This window comes from Marmota marmota, unplaced genomic scaffold (assembly GCF_001458135.2).
Source record: "Marmota marmota marmota unplaced genomic scaffold, marMar, whole genome shotgun sequence".
NCBI lineage: Eukaryota > Metazoa > Chordata > Mammalia > Rodentia > Sciuridae > Marmota > Marmota marmota.
In genome coordinates this window covers 40,904,538-40,924,982 of record NW_026000016.1, presented here as the reverse complement: position 1 = coordinate 40,924,982, position 20,445 = coordinate 40,904,538, and the positions used below count along the sequence as shown (strand labels likewise).

At 40.3% G+C, this 20,445-nt stretch overlaps 2 protein-coding genes and 1 long non-coding RNA gene across 11 annotated transcripts in view; 1 reads left to right on the top strand and 2 right to left on the bottom strand.

Annotated features, from left to right (window-relative positions):
• The window catches only part of Rbbp5 (RB binding protein 5, histone lysine methyltransferase complex subunit), a 43,040-nt gene extending 35,867 nt beyond the window's left edge, over window positions 1-7,173 (bottom strand). For 2 of the 8 annotated variants that reach the window (XM_048809558.1, XM_048809561.1), the window contains exon 1: window positions 6,984-7,173. In XM_048809558.1, coding sequence (XP_048665515.1) covers window positions 6,984-7,158 — 175 coding nt within the window. In that variant the 5' untranslated portion in view covers window positions 7,159-7,173. Of the gene's footprint in view, window positions 1-1,122; window positions 1,276-6,324; window positions 6,495-6,983 lie in introns of those variants that run through there. The other 6 variants (XM_048809563.1, XM_015483782.2, XM_048809564.1 and 3 more) reach the window with 5 other exon arrangements.
• LOC125618517 lies at window positions 6,721-12,501 on the top strand. Its single transcript, XR_007349851.1, has 3 exons — window positions 6,721-6,876; window positions 7,007-7,120; window positions 12,065-12,501. It is a non-coding gene; the product is annotated as an uncharacterized LOC125618517 (long non-coding RNA).
• A 758-nt stretch (window positions 12,502-13,259) lies between these two features.
• The window catches only part of Dstyk (dual serine/threonine and tyrosine protein kinase), a 54,360-nt gene continuing 47,174 nt past the window's right edge, over window positions 13,260-20,445 (bottom strand). The window contains exons 12-14 of one of the 2 annotated variants that reach the window (XR_007349850.1): window positions 18,188-18,322; window positions 17,422-17,798; window positions 13,260-13,713 (exon numbers count right to left, since the gene is read on the bottom strand). Coding sequence is in view for 1 of the 2 variants with exons in the window: in XM_015483780.2 (XP_015339266.1) it covers window positions 17,611-17,798; window positions 18,188-18,322 (323 nt within the window). In the remaining variant the exon portion in view is untranslated. Of the gene's footprint in view, window positions 17,799-18,187; window positions 18,323-20,445 lie in introns of both variants that reach the window. The other variant, XM_015483780.2, reaches the window with a different exon arrangement.

Here is a 20,445-nt window from a genome sequence, read left to right as displayed (position 1 = left end):
CAAAAAAAAAAAAAATAGTGTACATGCACAAACAAGATTATGAGCATAAAATATGTGACCATCAATAAAGGGAGCAGACAAAGGAAAAAACACACTTCTTAAAAAAAACGCAATTATAATTAGTTAAAATGATGTATCATATGAGAATGCATAGTATGAACTAAAACCTGCCAAGATCTAGGCTGGGGTTCTGGCTCAGAGGTAGACTGCTTGCCTAGCATGCATGAGGCACTGGGTTCATTCAATCCCTGGCATCACATAAAAGTAAAAATAAATTAATTAATTAAAGAAAGGTATTGTGTCCATCTACAACTAAAAAAAAAAAAAATTTAAAAAGTGCAAGATCCATTATCTCCTAATACGCAGAAATAGCATCTTATAGTTAGATGAAAAACAAATTGTAAATGATGTGTCTAAAAAGGCTTTAGCTGGACACAGTAATTTTGCACCTGTAGTCCCAGCTACTTGGAATGCTGAAGCAGAAGGATCACTTAAACCCAGGAGTTCAAGACCAGCTTGGGCAACACAATGCTACCTCCCATTTCAAATGGAAAAGAAAAGGTTCTATCTGCAGGAAAAAACAAAAACAGTCTTTACAATTTATATGTAAATATGTTTATATGAGCATGAAAAAATGTATAAAAGAACATTTGGAGAGGGGGACAAAGATGATTTTTCCTGTATGTATATTTGTATTGTTTCCTCTATTTTTACAAATACGTACTATACTTGTTAATTTGGAAAACATCAAAAAAAGGACATTAGTAGGTCAAGACTCATGGGCCTTTCCACACACAAACTCATGATGGCTCATCACTTCTTTGCTGTGCTCAAACCTCCATTTGTTTTTAGCCGCTACCACTTATTACATGTTTATGTGCCATATCCTATGCTAGAACTTCTATATTTTATCTTAGTCCTCTCAATTTACTATTAAATGGTAAGTATTACTATGCCCCATTTTATAAATGAAGAAAGGCACAAAAAGGTTAAATCAGTTCCCACAGTTAAAAACTGGTAAAGTGATCTGATCAAGAAATGTATTTTTAACTACATTGTAACTATACTAAAAAGCCTCTAGAATCTTGCCTGAATTCAACCCCTAGGACTTGCAAAACATACCTGCCTTCTATTGAAAGTCACCATTTGTCCACCTCCTTTCAGCATATCTTCCTTTCTCTTCAAATACTCCAAGATCGTCACAATGGTTTCTGTGCAAGCTTCCTCAGGGTCAAGGAATGTAACTCACCAAGCAATATGAACTAAGTGACCTACCTAAAATGTTGACCAATTGAGAGCTTTTCTTGGCAACAACCAATGTTCACTTTACTTTAAAAAATTATACTTTTGCCATAGAAGCAAAAGAAAAATAAGAATTTAAACATTATGTTTATCCCTTGCCTACAAAGGTCATAGTAGGTACACAAAAGGTATTTGTCTAAATGTTAAATGAATAACTCTGGTGTTATACCATCCAGCCCAAAAGGTCCTTGTTCTTCATACTACTCAAAATACTGAAAACCCTTTCTTGTGACCCCATTTTTACAATTCAGGCTTTCAATCACATTCGCTTTCCTACCTCTATTCTTAAAAGCCTGTCACTCTCACATGTCCACCTGTAGCTGTGTGCCCCTCTTTGGTACATGCCATTCTGGAATCTGAGTTTAAACAATTTTCAGTGCAACCACATGGCTTCTTCAAATACCCCTTCAGATCTTCCTTTTCCTATTAGGATTCTTTCTCCAAACTTCCTGTGGTTTTCTAAGCCTCTCTAGCCTTTTTCCTTCATTACATGTATCACACATACCTCCTTAAAGTCTCAATTGTCATATGCTCTAAAATATCATGTACCTTTTCTCCCAATAGCTTTTTTGTTTCCCACTTGCAAACCAGTTACTCCCTATTACATTAGTTTAGGACCAGAACAGCAGTTTCCATCCTGCTTCCTCTAATGGATGATGGGTCCATTAGTATTTCTTTTAGAGAAATATAACTCTGAAATGTCTAGATAATTGATACTGAAATAAGGATAGAAGAATTAAAAAAAAAAAGTGGTAGAAGATATTTTAATCTGAGGTTACACTAACCTTTCCAGGCCTGTCACTTCCTAAGCCAGTCACTCTCCCACCTATCACCCCCAAATTTCTAGGAAATCTATAAATCTTAAAAGTTAACCATCATGGGCTAGGGCTGTAGCTCAGTGATAGAGCGCTCGCCTAGCATGCATGAGGCACTGGGTTTCACCCTCAGCACTACATAAAAATAAACAAATAAAATAAAGGCATTCTGTCCATCTACAACTACCAAAAAAAAATTATAAAAAAAATCTAACCCTCAATTTGTTCACTTATGACAATTACCTTGTACACTGTTAATTAACCCACCAATAAACAAACTAAGTAGAGAGAGCTATGACATTTTAAGAAACCTACAATTTTAGGGACTTTCCAATGTTATCTTCTCATCACTTAATGGAGTTCACATCAGCCTAAAAATAATCAGATTGATGTCATCCTCACATACCTTCCCATGCCCACCCCTTACCAAGTTTCCTTTAAAAGAGGAGCCAAGAACCCCAAAAATGTATCTCTCATTGAAGATGGCCTGCATTCTCCCTTGAATACATGCTCCTTACTCTCCTAAATAAATCTCTGTGCCTCTACTGACATGTATGTCAAGGATCTCATGGGTCCTGGGTTGAGTTTTCCTCTCTCTGGAAACTCCTCTGGACCTTACCCCAGAGACATCTCTTCTCCCATGACAATCCCATTGTACCCGCATCCCAACACAATAATTGTTGTATTTCCCTGGCTCCAGTCTTGCCCCTCAATCTTTCTCAAAGCTGCTGGAGCTGACTTTCTAAGCCCCAGATTACATCTCTCACCTGAATAAAAACCTTTCTAGCTAAACAGTGTACAAACTACTAAATATAATTTTCAAAAGTAATTTCATTCAGACCCCAACCAGTATTTTCCAATTTATCTTTGGCTAATTCCCTATCCACTGGCATCTAGAAAAGAACCTCAATTTACTCATCCTCAGCAGCAGCTGCATATTAGTACTTCCTGAACATAATGTATACACATCATGCTTGGGAGGTTTGTTTGTCCCTGCAATTGTCTTCAACTTCTCTCTGGAAAAATCCTACTCCATCCATTTTGGATGTTTGTTTTGTTTTGTTTTGGTGGTATTGGGATCGAACCCAGGGCACTGCACATGCTAGGCAAGCACATTACCTGTGAGCTGCAGCCCTAGCTCCCTACCCCATCTTTAATGTCTAACTGGCACTTCCTCTATTAACATCTTCCCAAATCCTACAGCCAGTTCCACCAGTAGTGTAGAATTAACTGCTCAGTTGCTGGATTCTCATAATATATTAATTTGCTGATTCCCTATAACACAGAGTTACTTGTTTAAGTTTGTCTTTCCTTTTAGTTCTAGTTGTTTATCCAGTGCAAAGACAGTATCTTATTTTAGTGTTTCTCAAATCATAGAATTCAATTCACCATAAATGGGAAAATTAATTTAATGAATTTCAATAAATTAATAGATTAGAAAAGAAATATCAAGATACTAAGCATAACAAGGATTACATATAATTTTGAAAGTTATATGTGTATGTATATATAATAAGCTGTGATATAAAATATATTTCTTACTTTGGGTTGTGGTAAAAGAGTTTGAAAAACTGTCTTATTAACTTCGTATCTCCAGTGCATACTACTTGATAATACAGCAGGGGCTCAAAAAGTGGTTGCAAAAGTTGGTGTCATACCTAAGATCCATCTGAATGGCCACATTAGGAACACATTGCTGGGCATACAGACACATGTCTGCAATCCCCCAGACTCAGAAGCCTGATGCAGGAGGATCACAAGTTTAAGGACAGCCTAGGAACTTGGCAAGACCTTGTCTTAAAAAATAAAAAGGAGTGGGAATGTATCTCAATGGTAAAGCACCCCTGGGTTCACTTCCTAGTTCTACCAAAAAAGAAACACACATTATCATCTCCTTTATCAGACCAGGTGGCCTTTAGTATGCTCCCACAATCACATCACTGTTTCTTTCACCCTTTTATATGTACATATGAATCTTCTGGCTTTAAATCTGAGTCATTTCTACAAAGATTTGTAGCTTTTGGACACATACTTCATTTAAATTGTCTAACCTCTCAATGCTAAATATTCCCTCCTCAGTTTCCCCCTCATGAATCTTCTGTATCATTTGAGAAAAAACCTTTCCAAGGCGGGGTAGAGTTCAGTGGTAGAGTATGTGCTTAGTAAGCATGGGGCCCTGGATTCAATCCCAGCACCAAAAAAAAAAACAAAAACAAAAAAAAACCAATTCCTCTTCCCATGACCCGACTTTCTCTTTAATTGTAATCTGCCATCAGCTCAGGTTGCTGGGGAGCCCAAGCTGCCTAAGAGCAAAATAGAGCAGCCCTTTCTCAACTGTCAACCTCAACTGCTCTACAACTGGCTTCTATAGGAAGGCACCACAGTAACCTATTTTCTCTTCTATGCCTATCTGGAAAAATGTAAGGAAGGCACTTGAAAATATGCCTAGCTGATACTAAGCACTAAACAACTGGTTTCTAATTTCTTACCATTTATTCTTCCTCTTGTCCCCTAATTATACCATATTTTGTCCTTGGCAATTTTCTGCCCCTCCTACATCCCCCCTTGGTCAAGTCACCTATTCACAAGATTTCAGTTAGTCCACCTATGACAATTATAACTCTCTCTCATAAATCCAAACCTGTCTTCTGAACTCTAGGTACACACTCAACACATTCAAACCTAACTCTCTTTTCCAAATATCATTAAATTTTATCAATAGCACCCCTATTTGCTTCCATTATTTTTCATTTCACTCTCTTCCTCATCATCACTATATGCAATAAATTCTCAAATTCTGTCAGTTTTTCCTCCTCAATGCATTTTCTTTCCATTTCCTAATTCAGGCTTCCTTATCACTCACCTACTGTAGCCCACCAAATGGATTTTATACTCCACTCAGACTCAACTACGCATTACTGTCAGATAAAACCTTGCAAACCAAGAGATGATACTGAGTTACTTACCAGGTCAAAACCCTTCAATGAACCTACTCTCCCTTCTTTAAAATGCACAAACTTTTCAGCTTGGCTTTCAAGAGTGCCACAAAACAGATGGCACCAACCCCACCTCCTGGCCAAACAGGAATTCTTTAGTTCTTGTATCACTGATATCTTGACTTGTAAGCATTTCTCCCCATATCTTCATACTTAATCTGTCAATATTTTACCACCTTTAAATAGCCACTCCAACTCCTCTAGGTTTGGGGGGTTTGTTTTCCCTGATGTTTTAGCTCCCCTGCTCCACAGATATTATTAACTCCTTCTTCAACATGTTCTTAGCACTTGGTAATGATTTGTGAAAGCCTATGTTCTGCCATACAATACAGCTATTTACATAATCACCTTACACTCCACACTTAAAGGCAAGGCCATTTCTTAAGTTATTTTTATAACCCTTTGGTCAACACATGTTCTGAATCCTTCTTTTCTTAAGAGAAACCTAACCAATAAAGATACCAAGTCATGTAGGAGTTCTCAAACATCCCAGACACCCTAAGCTGCCATGCTAAACGAAAGCTTAAACCTAATAAAACCCTTAAAGATTGGACCAACCTGAGTAAGGGGTTGGAGGAAATGTCTCAAAGAGAAGGTAACAAAAATCAACTGCCTCTGTTTTCACACTTTAGTACTGTACACACCATCCATGGTAGCTAGGATTTTAAATTGGCGGTCAGGATAACCGGATTCCAGTGCCAACTGTCCCAGTTACTTGCTTAGTGCCTAGTCATGACCCTCTGAACCTTTTTTCCCCCCAAAGCTGTTCAATGAGATACTTTTACTTTAAGTTTTCCAAGTTGCCTTCTTAGACATTCCGTGTTTCTACAAAATGATTTAACCTGTCCTGACATTCAATAGTGACAGGTCTTTAAAGCTTCCCCCAACTCCTCACTTCCTCAGATTTCATCTCCAACAACTATGCTTCTGCCTGCTCTGAGCTACTTCAGCACCTGCGACCCTTGTAATCCCAGCTGAGTCACAAAGTGTCCTTATCACTCCACAACTGATCTGAAAGTGGCTTCGCAAAGGCAATGCAGAGTCTATTCCAGAAGCTGGATTTCCCCCTGCTGCTGCAGCTCCATACCATTAGCGCCCAAAGATCCATCGCAGGACAGAGTCCCTAGGTTGCAGCCTGAGTCCCCTCCCGCCCCGGTTCCCTCTTTCCAGTACCAAAGGGTTCTCTAAGACACAGTCATAGCCCTCCTCACCCAGCAACTCGAGGTTCATCCCTGCGGACTCTGGCCGCCCGGTCTCAGCTCCCGCAACAACTCCGTCTCCCCAGCCCGCTCCTAAGACCCGCGTCTAAGTGCCGGGCGCCGCAAATAGCCAGGCGCAAGCTCTGGAGACTTTCTGACTTAGAAGGCCCCGCGGCTTCCGCTTTCCTCCCCCGCCTTCCTTCTTGGTTTCGAGTGGCTGTCTACATACATGCCTAAACAAAAAGAAAAAGAAATTCTCCTAGAATTAACTAACTACTATCTTTTTAAGGTATAAAAATGTAATATTCACCCAGGACTTTAAAAAGTTTTAAAAATTAAGGGTTTTCCCGTCGGGACTATGTAGTTAAGCTAGAAATTTCGGGCATCTAGTTAACCCACTAATTCTCGCTATGTTATGTGTTCCGAGGCGTTGTCCGGGTAGGCTACTTCAGACTCCGCCGGAAAGGTTCCGGACAGGTGCTACTTACGTAGGAAAGCGGGAAAGGTCGGCCCCTAATGCCAGCGACTTGGAGCTCCGCTAATGTCAAGGCACTTACTTACCCAGTATGTGGAATAGTTATCATGTATCTGACTCATTTTCGTGAAAACTATTTCACCCTTGTAAAGATATGCCATTGATCTCGGTACGATAACATTTGTTAGGCCTTTACCTAAGGTTTTACCTTGTACCCAGAGTTGACTTGGACACTGTGAAAGAGAATTGGAGAAATGGACTGAGTTCCCCGGGAGAGGTCCATCAGACAACTGCGGTGACATACACAAAGCAATTAGCGAAGGCCAGCTGATGGTAACTACGCGGGGCCGGGGACGGCTTATGTAAACCATTTCCGACTACGGATGCCGTGGGCTTTTACGAAAAGGAAAGAATCCGGCTCGGTAGCACACTCAGGAGGATCACAAAGTTCAAAGCCAGCCTCAACAACTTGGCGAGGCCCTGTCTCAAATTAAAAATTAAAAATTAAAAAAAAAAAAAAGCTAGGGATATAGCTCAGTGGTAAAGTGCTCCGGGTTCAATCCCCAGTTACACCCCACCCCAAAAACAAAAGCGTGGGGAGAAAGGAAAGTTGCTGCAGAAACTCAGGCTTGGTCTCCTATATAGATACAATAGTCCCTGCTCTACCCCTAACTCATTCTATCCCTTGAGCAATATTTTTATCCCCTGTTTCTCAGGAAATCGTAATAATAGTACTTAAAAGTATTGTCATGAGGATTAAATGAGTTAACACATATGAAGCACCTAAAATAGCAAATGCTCAATAAATATTAGCTGTTATTTATAAGTCATTTTCCCCTACATTTTGTAACTTCCTTGAGACCATTAGGGTAGGTGTTAACCTCATTTAACCAGATACTGTAATTGAGGACCAGAAATATTAGGTAATTTGTGTTCCTTCAAATATCAAAACATTCTCAAAATGCCATCTAAAATATTGCACTACCAACAGTAGTATATAGGATTATTTGTGCACACTCTTGCAATCATTCGTTATTAAGTCTCTTAAACTGCCTATTGGATAAATGAAAAAAAAATGTCATTGTTACCTTTAACAAGAATGTTACATCCTGATGAGGGGGAATGAACAACTTTTCATGTGTATACCTGTTTTGGTTTGGTTTGGTTTTTCCTCTTCAAAGAAAAGTGGCTGGTGTCCTTTGCTGTTTTTTGGATGGGCTATTAATCTTGTGAGATTTTAAAGCAAGGGCTAATATAATCAGATTGGTGTGTAAAAAATATAATCCTGCAACTCCCAGCTACTAGGAATGTGGAGGCAGGAGGATCACAAATTGTATGGTAGCCTCTGCAATTTAGCCAGACCCTGTCTCAAAATAATATTAAAACCAAAAAAGGGCTGGGGGTGTAGCTCAGAGGTAGAATGCTTACTCCAAAGAAGTCCATAAATAAATAAAAATGAAAATAAAGCATTTTTTTTCTTTTTGCAATATTGAAGATAGAATTCATGGCCTCATGCATGCTAGGCAAATGCTCTGCTACTGAGCCACATCCCCAGCCCTAACATGTTTTTCATTTTTTTTTAACCCACTCCACCAGAAAGCTACACCTCCAGCATAAGAAATAAAACACTTAAGGACATTGCCAAATAGGAATTGATTTGAGAGATGGAAAGTCTTTAGGAGTTTACTGCTGAAGTCACATGGAGATAAGAGGAATTCCTTCTACGATGGAGAACCACCATAGAGGCCGCGTGCTGTGGCTGTATTTTGAGACAGGGTCTCACTAATTGTGGAGGCTAAACTCAAACTTGTGATCCTCCTACTTCAGCCTCCTAAGTCATTGGGATTGCAGGCATGTGTACCATACCAGAGAAAGTACAATTTACAAACAAACACATAGAAGGGATGAATTGACAAAAAAAATTATTTCAAAATAAGACCCCACCCCAAAAAAATCAAGTAAGACAACTGAAAAGCACAAAACTCACCATTTATTTATTTGTTTGTTTGTTTATTTATTTAATTTTTTTTTTCGTGGTGTTGGGGATTGAACCCAGGGCCTTGTGTATGCAAGGCAAGCACTCTACCAACTGAGCTATATCCCCAGCCCAAAACTCATCATTTAAAACTCACGTGTTTCCAGATTGAATTCTAAAAACTTAACTATTCATGTTTTAGGAGAAATATAATTAAAAAGTTTGTAAAATGAAAACAGAAAAGCTGAAAGTAAAATGATATAAATAATAAAATAATGACATCATTATCAGACAAAATAGATTTTTTTTTTTTTTGGTAGTACTGGGGATTGAACCCAGGCATGCTCTACGCTGAGCTACATCCCCATCCCCAGCCCATTTTTAATTTTGAGGCAGGCTCTCACTAAGTTGCTTAAGACCTTACTAAGTTGTGATCTTGAACTTGTGATTCTCCTGCCTTAGCCTCCCTAGCTGTTAGGATTACATGTATGCACCACCATGCCTGATTTTTATTTCTTAAGACAGAATCTAGCTGCTCTAGGTCCCAAGCTGGAACGTGGAGTTTTTTTGGTACTAGGGATTGAACCCAGGGGCACTTTAGCACTGAGCAACATGCCCATCCCGTTTTTTTGTTTTTTTGTTTTTTTTTTTTTAATATTTATTTTTTAGTTTTCAGCAGACACAACATCTTTGTATGTGGTGCTGAGGATGGAACCCAGGCCTCACGCATGCCAGGCGAGCATGCTACCACTTGAGCCACATCCCCAGCCCCAATGCCCATCCCTTTTTATGTTTTATTTTGAGACAGGGTCTTGCTAAATTCTTAGGGTTGGCCTAAGCTATCGAGGTTGGCCTCAAACTTGTTGCTGGGATTACAGGCGTATGCCACTGTGCCCAGCAAACAGAGTCTTCTTACGATGAAAAATCTTGAGATTTAGCAGTGCTTCCCATAGATCAAATTGGGACCTCTCCATGTAAATGCAGGCACCAATCAGTCAATCCTCTTTTATGATCTTGTCCCACAGTCATGCCAGAAGAGTAAATGGATATGGAGCTGCCCAAGAAGTGATCTGTACTGCCATCTGTCACCAGGGCCTGTCCTGAATCTAGGTCCCTTTTCTAACTGTCTTTGATTACCTTTCAGGAATGATATCTCCACTAAATGCAGTTTTTAGCAAGCAGGCAAACCTAGATGTCTGTCCCCGGCTCTTGCCACCACCATGGAATTTGAAAGGGATAAATCTTTTCCAATTTTGAACTAAACAGGTTTAGAAATGGGCCTGGGACCTATGCAGGGCCAGTTGGGAAAACCCTCCACACCATGTCCTATGAGGGAGTAAGGTGTTCATCACAGGCATAAGGAGGCCTTGGCCATAGCCTGCAGAGCTGCCCTACTTCCTACTCCATTCGGTGAGCCTGATCTCTGTTTCCTATTGATCTTGTGAACTCCTAATATCTTTCCAATAAATATTTCCTTTCTCCTAAATCAGCCAGACTTCATTTTCTTAAATTATAAGAGAAGGAGATGAGTCCCATAATTTGTCACCAATTGCCAGACATTAATATTGCCTATAACTTTTTCATACAACCAATAATGATGCAATAAACACCCTTTTATAGATTTGCACATTTCTGCAAACATTTTTATAGATAGGGACCACCTAGAAAGCATTCTGGGACAAAGGATACAGTATACATTTAAAGTGTTTATAGGTACTGCCACTTCTGCTGCTCTGGCAGCTTCCCAACATAGGGAAGTGCTCATCCCTACACCACCATGAACAGAGATTTTTAAGTATGTATATTTTAGTAAATTAATAGATGGAAATAGCTTTTTCATTTTCTTATGCATTACCCAGTTGCTTGCAAGATGAAGATCTTTTCAAATAATTACTAGTGATCTATTTTTAGATGACTTTTTTCTTACTGATTTCTTCATATACTAAGTATGTAAACCTTGTATTTGCTATTTACTGCAATTATCCTCTTAAGGTTGGTTTAGGTGTCTTGGATTGTACATAACTTTTAAAATTTTGATCATTTTTTTCTTTATGATTTCTGGGTTTTCCATCACATTCAAAGAAGTTCTCTGTTCTATAAACAAACATATTTTCATAATTTTTTTTCTTTCTCTTTCTGGTACCAGGGATTGAATGATGGGCACTGGCTAAATCCCCAGCTCTTTTTATTTTTTTCTTTTAGAGACAGAAACTCGCTAAGTTGCCCAGGCTGGCCTGGCAATTCTGCCTCAGCCTCCTGAGTGGCTAGGATTACAGGTGTGAGCCACCGCACCAACTGAGCTTTTTTAAAATTTATTTTTAATATTTTTTAGATGTAAGTGGACATCTTCATTTTATTTTAGTGTGGTGCTGAGGATGGAACCCACAACCTCACGGATGCTAGGCGAGTGCTCTACCACTGAGCCACAGCTCCTATTTGTTTGTTCTGATGAGGATTTGAGTCTATTTTTTTCTCAGATGGTGCTACAGTTTGAATGTATATGACTCTTGTATATGTTGCAACTTAAAACTCAAGGTGATGGTAATTAGGGGACTTTGGGAGGTGCCCTAGTTCGGATCTTGGACATCCTCCAAAGGTCCATGTGGTAAAGGCCTGGTTCCTAGTGTAGTGATTTTGGGAGGGGGTGGAAGCTTTAAAAGATGGAGCTAGTGGGATATCCTAAAATCACTAAGGCATGCCCTAGAGTGGGCCAGTGGGACCTTGGCTGCTTCCTTCTTTCTCTCTTTGCTCCCTAGCCATTAGGTAAATGATTTTGCTCTACAACATACTCCCATCATGATACGCTGCCTCACCAACAACAGGGCCAGCAGATTGTACACTTAAAAATCTCTAAAACTGTGGACCAGAATAAACCTTTCTTCTTCATAAGTTAATACTTTCTGATATTTGTTATAACAACAGAAACCTGACTAACTAGAAGTGATGAGGCCATGAGGACTCTGTCCTCGTGAATGGGATTGATGAGGCTTTAGAGAGCTGCCTGGTCTTTCCATCTCTTCCACCATGTAAAGACATGTTCATCCCTTTTTGCCCTCAGGTGCTTCCATAGTGCTTCTACAGCATTAGTCTCCTCTAAAGGATACAGCAACAAGGCACCTTCTTAGAAGCAAAGCAGCCCTTTCCAGACCCAAATTTGCTAATGTCCTGACCCTGTACTTCCCAGCCTCCAGAACTGTCAGAAATAAGTGTGTATCATTTAAAATCACCCAGTTTGTGGTATTTGTTACAGGAACAGACAGGTTGATAGCTAGTTTTATTGAATAGTCTATTTTTTCCCACAGACTTGAAGTGCTTCCTTCAGAGTGTATTAAGGAAGAAGCTATCCCTAGAAGAATCCTAAGGGGCCTCAATCAGCATGTGACCACTTGTGATAAGTACACTGTTTCAAAAGGAGGCTATTCAATTAGTGCCTCATGGAGTTCTGCTAAAGGTAGAAATTTTCAAGAACTTAATAATATTCCAAAATTTGGTAGCCTCTCCCCTCTGAGCCTCACTCAAACATAGGACCAGGAAGGCCACCCAAGTTGCCCTACTTCAAGGAACATGCCTGCTTAAAAGAGCATATTAAATCTAAAAATGTGTACACCATATGTTATTTTTTCCAATGTAGCAATGGGAAGGGGGGAGGTTAAGGGAGCTCAATCACATTGAACTTTATATGAGAATACAGAGTATGCGCATAAAAGGTAGGGTATGACTGGCTGAGAAGGGTGGCTGGAGTTAGTGAGGTTTCACCAGCAGAAGAGGCTTACCAGCATTGTGTGACCACTGCTGTGTAGGCTAGGTTGGGGACCAACCAGATGTTCACTTTGAACTTTTCTCTTAAGTAGAAACTCGCTAACTCTTTAAGATGTGCTGCCATCTCCTGGCCAACCTTGTGCTGCAGTCAAATCACAAGCAGTTTTAGCAAACAGTGACTCAGCCACATGTTCAATATGATACAGTCACCCCAAACAAACCAAAACAAATACACCCATGGGAGAAGACACACACTGTGATGACCTTCCGTGGGGACTAGACAGTGCTGCTTCAGGTAGAGGCCCACACTGGCACCTTCAGGCACTGCTGAACAAGCAAACCTGAACAGTGGGGTGGGCCTATATGAACTCAAAGTATTCCAAATGCAGAAAAACTGGTACATAGATTATAGCCCCCAATTAGCTCACAGTTAGTAAGGAATAACTAGACTCATGTATAAACTCTGAATGCTGCAAGTTCGTGCTGAAAATTGGAGTAAAGGGGGTCACCTCAGGATAGGGTCTGAAAAATACACTGCTAGTAGTAGTAATGCAAAATATTCAGTTACCAAGAGTAATGACCATTATGGAATAAGGCCCCTGCTGGAGGAGTGGCGTGTGGCATCAATCTCCCCTAAGGCAAAGGGCAAGACTTACCGCAGGTAACAGTGGAATGGAATGCATCAGGGAGCATCCTATTCACATGGGTAGTGAAATCAAAGCCAAAGCCAAACAGTTGTAAAACTAACATGTTAATATGATCTTTATTATATAGCACATCTGGTATTTGTGCATCCTAATGATTATACAGAATACTCTAAAAAACCAAACCTGACCATTCAAAATTACACTGATGAAGACTTGACCCTTAGTTGCATCTCTTAAAAATACATCATCGTGGTCGTGCTGTAACAGTATTTGGAAAAAGCCAGATAGTATAGGAAAGAAGGGAGTATAGAGACTGACGTTTGTGCCAAAGTAATTTTCTTTTGTTATTGCACTTTTATTCTACACACTTAGTATGTTACACTTTTATTTAACACTGTAATAGACATTAGTTCTTTAAAATAAACAAAAAAACATTGCATAAAGACCATAAGCTGTCCAGGCCAATTTTCTTTATGGACTCTCTGAGCAAGCTGGCCTCCCCAGGTCAGATATTCTCAACAGTCTCTGCCATCTCCTCAAATGGACTAGAAATTAACAAAGCAGATGATGTTAACAATAAAACTCTTTTAAGAACTATAGTGCTACTTAAAACCTCCAGGGGAATTTTCAAAGGAAGTGCCTCCAGATCACTCCTTTCTTACCCACTTATCACACTAGCTCTAAGCCATCCCACCCCCATCATTAGAATAAACCTCATTTTCTTTTAAAGAAAAAGTGGGTTATTTAATCCAGCAAACCCAAGAATCAAGATTTGAAAACTTAAAGTAACTCCCCTTTCAGCAATGGACTTTTCCAGGACTCTTCATTCGGCTCTGATATAACCTGAACTTTGGAGGCTTCCTGATGAGCCCGACAGAATACCAAGCATGGTGTCTCTCCAAAGCATGGCCAGAGAGTACCTCAGTTTCCCAAAGTGCTACTGTAATCACCACTTCCCTGGGCTTCTCAGTGCTAAATAATAAGCCAAAAAAATAAAGTGTCACTTAGTGCAGTTGTCACTCCGCAGCCCTGCTATCCTGAGCCATTTCTATCAGGAAAAAATTTTCCAAACACTCTACCTTTTCTGGTTTTTTTTGTTTGTTTGTTCGTGCTGGGAACTGAACCCACCGCCAGGTTTATGGTAAGCACATGTTCTACCACTGAGCTACACCCCCAGCCCTCCAACTTTTCTTTGGCAGCCCAAACAAAGATACAAAACTGCATTTGGGAGTTTACAGGTACTGGTCAAAAGTTCTATCATTCCCCTAGTCCTATCTATCAGTAATGAATCCTTTCCTCCACTGTTTCCTCCAGCTTTAGTGTTAAGTTAGGAGCAGTTGCTTCGAGGCTCTGTCCCCTTAAAGTTGACGGAGTCAAAACTGACTATCTTTGGTCTGGGAACAATCAGTGCAGTCCCCTTCCTGGAGCAGTAATAGGCGGTTCAAGAACCAGGGATGCCTGTGGACACCTCTCGGAACAGCAGTTCCTAGGCAACCACGTTGCTGCTAGCTCTCTAGGCACAAGGTCAGCCATCCCAGGCCCCAGGTGTCACCATCATTTCTTGCTCTCCAGGAAGCCTCTCGCTCAGTAAAATGAGCAATTTTTCATTAAAAATAGCCAGGTGAACATTTTTGGGCTAGGGTAAACTGCCCTCATTCAATTCTTTAGAAGGACTGAACACAGTGAGGATAATTCTTCATGCCACTCTTCTTCCTCCCAAAGTCACAATCTCACCTTACCACTTGGGAACACAACTAACTGAAGCTGGGAGGTAAAATCTTCAGCCATACTAAGCCCTGTATCATTTAAGTGCTGCACGCTTCTCTGAATGCCTAGTGTCCTCCCAAGTAATATACAATACAGTACATTTCATGGCATACCATCACATTAATAATGGGTGCCAACGAGCTAAGAATTCAAAATTGGCTAACAAAGTTATAAACCAAAAGTAAAATATACACACATCATACACATATATTCCTGCACTCAGCCTGCTGAGTGTTTAAATAACGCCCCCAAATATCCATGTGGACTTTGGCTAGCCTGGGGACTTTCAGGAGTATCTTGCACCATTTCTCAGAATACTTTTTAAAAATTAACTGTAAAACAACTCCTGACTTAGCATTAGTTCCTCCCTTCCTCCCTCCCACTGGGAAAAGAAATATAGAGAACTTGCTAGAAAACTGGTATCAGAGCAGACTAAGCCACAGGGATAAACTGAAAAGGAACTCGGGTAGGAAAATCTGACCTCCCATGTGTGACTGGAGTATGAGCTAAGGCTCTGCAAGAATGTTAGGAATGTAGTCTCCACAATGGAAGTACAGACTTCTGATTATTTGAGGTTTAGAAGACAAAGATCTGACAACAGGAACTAACTATATAAGATTTCTTTGAAATTTCATACAGTACAGATTATGATTTTCACCCATGTAGAGACTACTTGCTTCTCCTTTAACTTGACACCTGGCTTCCTGTAAGTCCCATCATAGTTCCCAGAAGGCAACAAATTCATGCTGAGAATAGTGACTTGAAGTATATAGCTAAACAGGTGTTCAGGTTCTGAGATAAACTGAACATTCTACCAGAACAAGGCCAGAACCAGCGAACCCAAAGACAATGGGTCCCCTTTATCATTTGCAAATAAAAAGGTCTGTAGTATGACATAAGTTTTGAAGGGATGCAGTGCTTAAGGGTTATTGTGCTCAACTGCATCATAACCAGAGTTAAAAGCGAGCTTTAATAAAAGTTACATAAAAATGTCTTAGACTCCACTTATACTCCGTAAATATGTAAGGGATGGTCATTCGGTTATAGACAAACCTAGAAAATCCCAGCAGCTAATGTAACATTCATCTTTTTAGTTTTTTTTGAATGTACAGAACGTCTTTGTTTATTTTTATGTGGTGCTGAGGATGGAACCCAGTGCCTCACACATGCTAGACAAACGCTCTGCCACTCACTGAGCTACAACTCCAATCCTGTAACACTCATCTTACACACCTCCTGGGAACCTGATTCACACACTTTGGAGATGAACACAAAGGGCCAGACCAGAGTTCTTGAGACTGGACAGATGGATGGAGGCTATTCACCTCCACAATTTCTTCATCTACTTGTGTTTCTAAATCTAATGGAACAGTTTGTTGGTGGAAGGCTTGAAGTCAAGACCTGAGATGCACCAGTGTCAAGTTGTTCCCCTTTCCTCTGACTGGAGTTGTCTATCTCTGTCTCTATGTGTACTTCATAAGAACACCACCAAAGACCACTCAGAAGGGAGCAGAGCTTCCAGCCACCAACACACTGAGCTACCACAGAGCTATTCTTCTCTTTCATCTGGTTCCTTTTTTCTTCTAACAGATTATATCTAAAATAAGGTAAAGAAAGGACAGAAGAAACCTTGGCCTTTTAACCACTGGTCAAGTTTTAAAAATATTAGTGTGTTAGATTCAACCCCCCAAAGAGTTTCTGATTAAAGTTTTGAAAACAAGCTGGTATGCACATTTCAAACAGGCTGTATGCAGGCCGTGGCCTCCCCTCGTTGCCCCTCTCAGGTCTTACCCACAGCCTCACTTTAAGTCAGTTTTGCTCACTGAATTCTAAGTACCATGTAATCTGGAGCTTTCCCACCTTAAGATCAAAAGAAGGGAGAGGCATGGGAGGAAGACCCAAGGGTAGAAGAACAGATTCTGTTCTGGAGTTAGCAGTAACTCAAAATCCAATAGCTTATGTATATACAGACATATGCACACTTTTTTCTTTTCTTTCTTTTTTGGTCTCTTAGTAATGTAATAGTGAAACCTCCCAGGAATCAGGGATGTGTAGCCCTATACATGTAAACACACTGGCACTGTGAGGAAAATATAGGTTTGTTTCTAGCTCCCTTACTGGGGTTTCTGACCATTACAACCTGAAATTCCTGGTTACAGATAGCAGGATCCAGGTATCCACAAGTTTTGTCATGTGTCCCTATGTTAACACAATCTTGACCTAAACTGAAATTTTCTAAGTGGTCCTTACCACTGGGTAGAATCAAACTATTCCTAGCTAGTGCTGAAATCATGAAAATAATACATTTTCAGTACTATTGCCACTGCAGTGTCCCACTTATTGTCTTTGAAACATAATACAGTGAATAGACAATGGTAACAATTGCCTCCTTTAGTTCTGAGGCCAGAACATTACATTCCTCAGCTTTTATACATCTTAGACAATCTTTTTTGACAAAGGGATAGGATGGGGCATCCATGACCCACCCAGAATGCTCAGTCATCCAACTCTCCACTGTCCAGGAGCCACCTCTGCCTAGGAAGGTCTTAAGTTGACCAGCAAGCACCAGTCTCTCAGGAGCTCCCTATAATGAAAAAAAAAGTCAAATTCTCCCCATGCCCAAAAGGTGAGGGGGGAAAAAAGAAACAAAGAATGGAGGAGAAAGGTCTTTGCTTTCAAGTAGAGTCATCTAGTCCTCTGTTCAGCCGCTCAGAATTTGACTTGCACAGTCGGTCCATGATGCCCCGGAGCATGGGCTGGACAATGCCCAAAAGAGGCCTTTTAGAGGGGTCACCATCCCAACAGGCTTCCATCAACTGCCAGCACTCCTCATCAAACACAGGGAGACGTTCTGGGCGGGCCCCTAGAGAAAGGAGCATGGAAATCAGAGAGTCAGTGAGAGGGAGCCCAACCCAACCAGCTGGCCAGGTCAGCTGGGCCTCAGGGAACTAAAGAGTAAAAGGAGCTTTGGTTTCCACTGCAGACATATAGGTTAGAATCTAATAGGAACAGTGAAGAAAGTCTGGAACCCACTTGACATAGGAAATTGAAGAGGAAATTTTAAAGAAAAAAAGCATTTTGAGATAGTTCAACACAATGCTGCCTGGAAGCAAAGGTTTGACTTATGTCTTCTCTGGATTCCAGGATGATCTAAATATGCATGTGTTGCTGTGGAGGAGACAGGGCCCTGCTGCAATGCCAGACTCTGCTCTCACTAAAGGAGTGGAGGCAGAGCAGTGCCTTGGCTCTTACCTTTCCGCACATTGTTCCAGAGATGGTCTTTGCTAGCACACCTCTCAAATGCCTCAGGGAGCTTGACGGAGCCTGAGCAGATATACCAGAAGAGAATCCCAAAAGCGTAGACATCCACGGAATTATCATACTTTCCTACAGCAAGAAGGGATGAACACTAGTGAACCAGAGAGGGAAGACGGCACATGGCCATCCACGTGCATTAGCAGGTCTTTTTATGTTGTTGTTTTTTTTCTGGAGCTGTTAACATCCATAGTCTTTCAAAACAGCCCTGCCAGGTAGTCAGGACATGTTTACAATATGAACACGAAGGCACGGGGAGGCCAAAGCTAGGCACTGACAGCATACCAACACTTGAACTGGATGAAGGAAAAGGGAGGAAGGCCTTTCATTTTCATGGGGTAACTACAAAATCAATCCTAATAGGTCACATCAGGGAAATACAGGTGGGTGGGTACACTGGAACTAAAACATAATAGATTCTTTTAAGTCAGAGAGGAGTCTGGAGCCAGTGGGCAGCAGATCATTTACACCTTAAAGCAGGAGGTGACGTGAAAAATATTTTAGAAAGATTATTCTGACAGAAATAGGGTAGACTATAATAGAAATAAAGGACTTTAAATACGAAGCAGTCAAAGTAGAATAATAGTGACAGGAATAGAAATATTTTTTAAAAGTCAGTTTAGGGAAAGAAAAATGGTGACTACTTGGTTCAGATGTGGGTAGGACTCGAGCTGTCTACCTAACTTCTAATCCTCAGAGCATTACTTGATGAAGAGTTGAGAGAAGACTTGTGAACAAAATAAAAGAAATCCAAATACACTGCTAATTTCAGCTATTATCAATTCTAATGACTGACCTATAATTACCTTTCCATCTTCCTGATAAAGTACAACCCTTCTCTACTCACTCCCATTCAAAAATTCAGAGTCGGGCTGGGTTGTGGCTCAGTGGCAGAGTGCTCGCCTAGCATGTACAAGGCGCTGGGTTGGATCCTTTCAGCACCACATAAAAATAAATAAAGGTACTGTGTCCAATTACATCTAAAAAAATATATTTAAAAAAATTCAGTCATTTTTCAGTCATTCTTCCCTGTTCATCACTCATATTAAGTAAATAACAAAAAAATCTTGTCTATTCCATCCTCTGAATTGATTTCAAATCTATCTCTTTTTGCTTCAGCATTAACACCAACCTAATCCTGGAGATAACCACCACCGAACCCTCTCATTGTTTTTGGTTCTTCTCACTCAAATCCCCTCTACCAACTCCTGCTAAGCTAATCTTTCATAAGCATCTTCTTTGTATTCTCCCCTCAGGAGCTCAGCAGCTGCCCACTCCTGCACAGCAGGCCTACCTCCTCCGCCAGAATTTCAAGCTCAGTGTATTCACTTCCAACCTTGCTTGTCACTATTTCTATCTTGTCATACTTATTTCTATTATTATTTCTATTCTACAATATTCCTTAATATTTCCCCTTCTCTAGCCTCTGGAAGTTTCTCTCCTTCATGATCCATGGTTGGACTCTAGAGTCAGAAAAGACCTAGATTCAAATCCCATATCTATTACTTTCTAGCTAAATATTTTTTTGGGTGAGTTAATTCATCAATCTGGATTCAACTTTGTCCAGGAAATGAACAAAAAAATACACCAACATTATCACATAATTATGAAGATTAAAGGAACAAAATGTATAAATGCCCACACTGCTTACCTCAAAGTATATACTCAAATAAATGAGTTCCCTTTCCACATACCAACATTCCAGATCTGACTCGAGTTATACCTAAAATTTCACCTCTAACACAAACCGTCAAACATTTCAACCTTCCTCTTTCCCATCGTGGAACACCAACAGTACATCATATAGCCCTTCACTTAGTATTAAATTATATGCTGCTGGATAATGGGTCCAAATTACTTTACCTCTCTTAATATACCTCTTTGTCAATTGCAAGTTCTTTATTGATAGAAGACAACTGCTATTATATAAGAGTTATTTGATTTAGAATTTATGATCAAATAATTAAATGATTATAGCAATGATGGCATAATAACCCAGAGAGAGAGAAATCCAAAAGAATGCACTGTGACTTCCCATTTGCACTTCCCTTCCTACTTCTATACCTCTTCACTTTTCCCCTACCTGCCTTAGGTTTGCCCTCCTCTGGTTTCTCCCCTGTCAGCCAGACCTGCCAGCAGTACTTATGCATACTGCTTAGTCTGATGAGTAGCTCTTAGGATTGTAGTTCTGACCC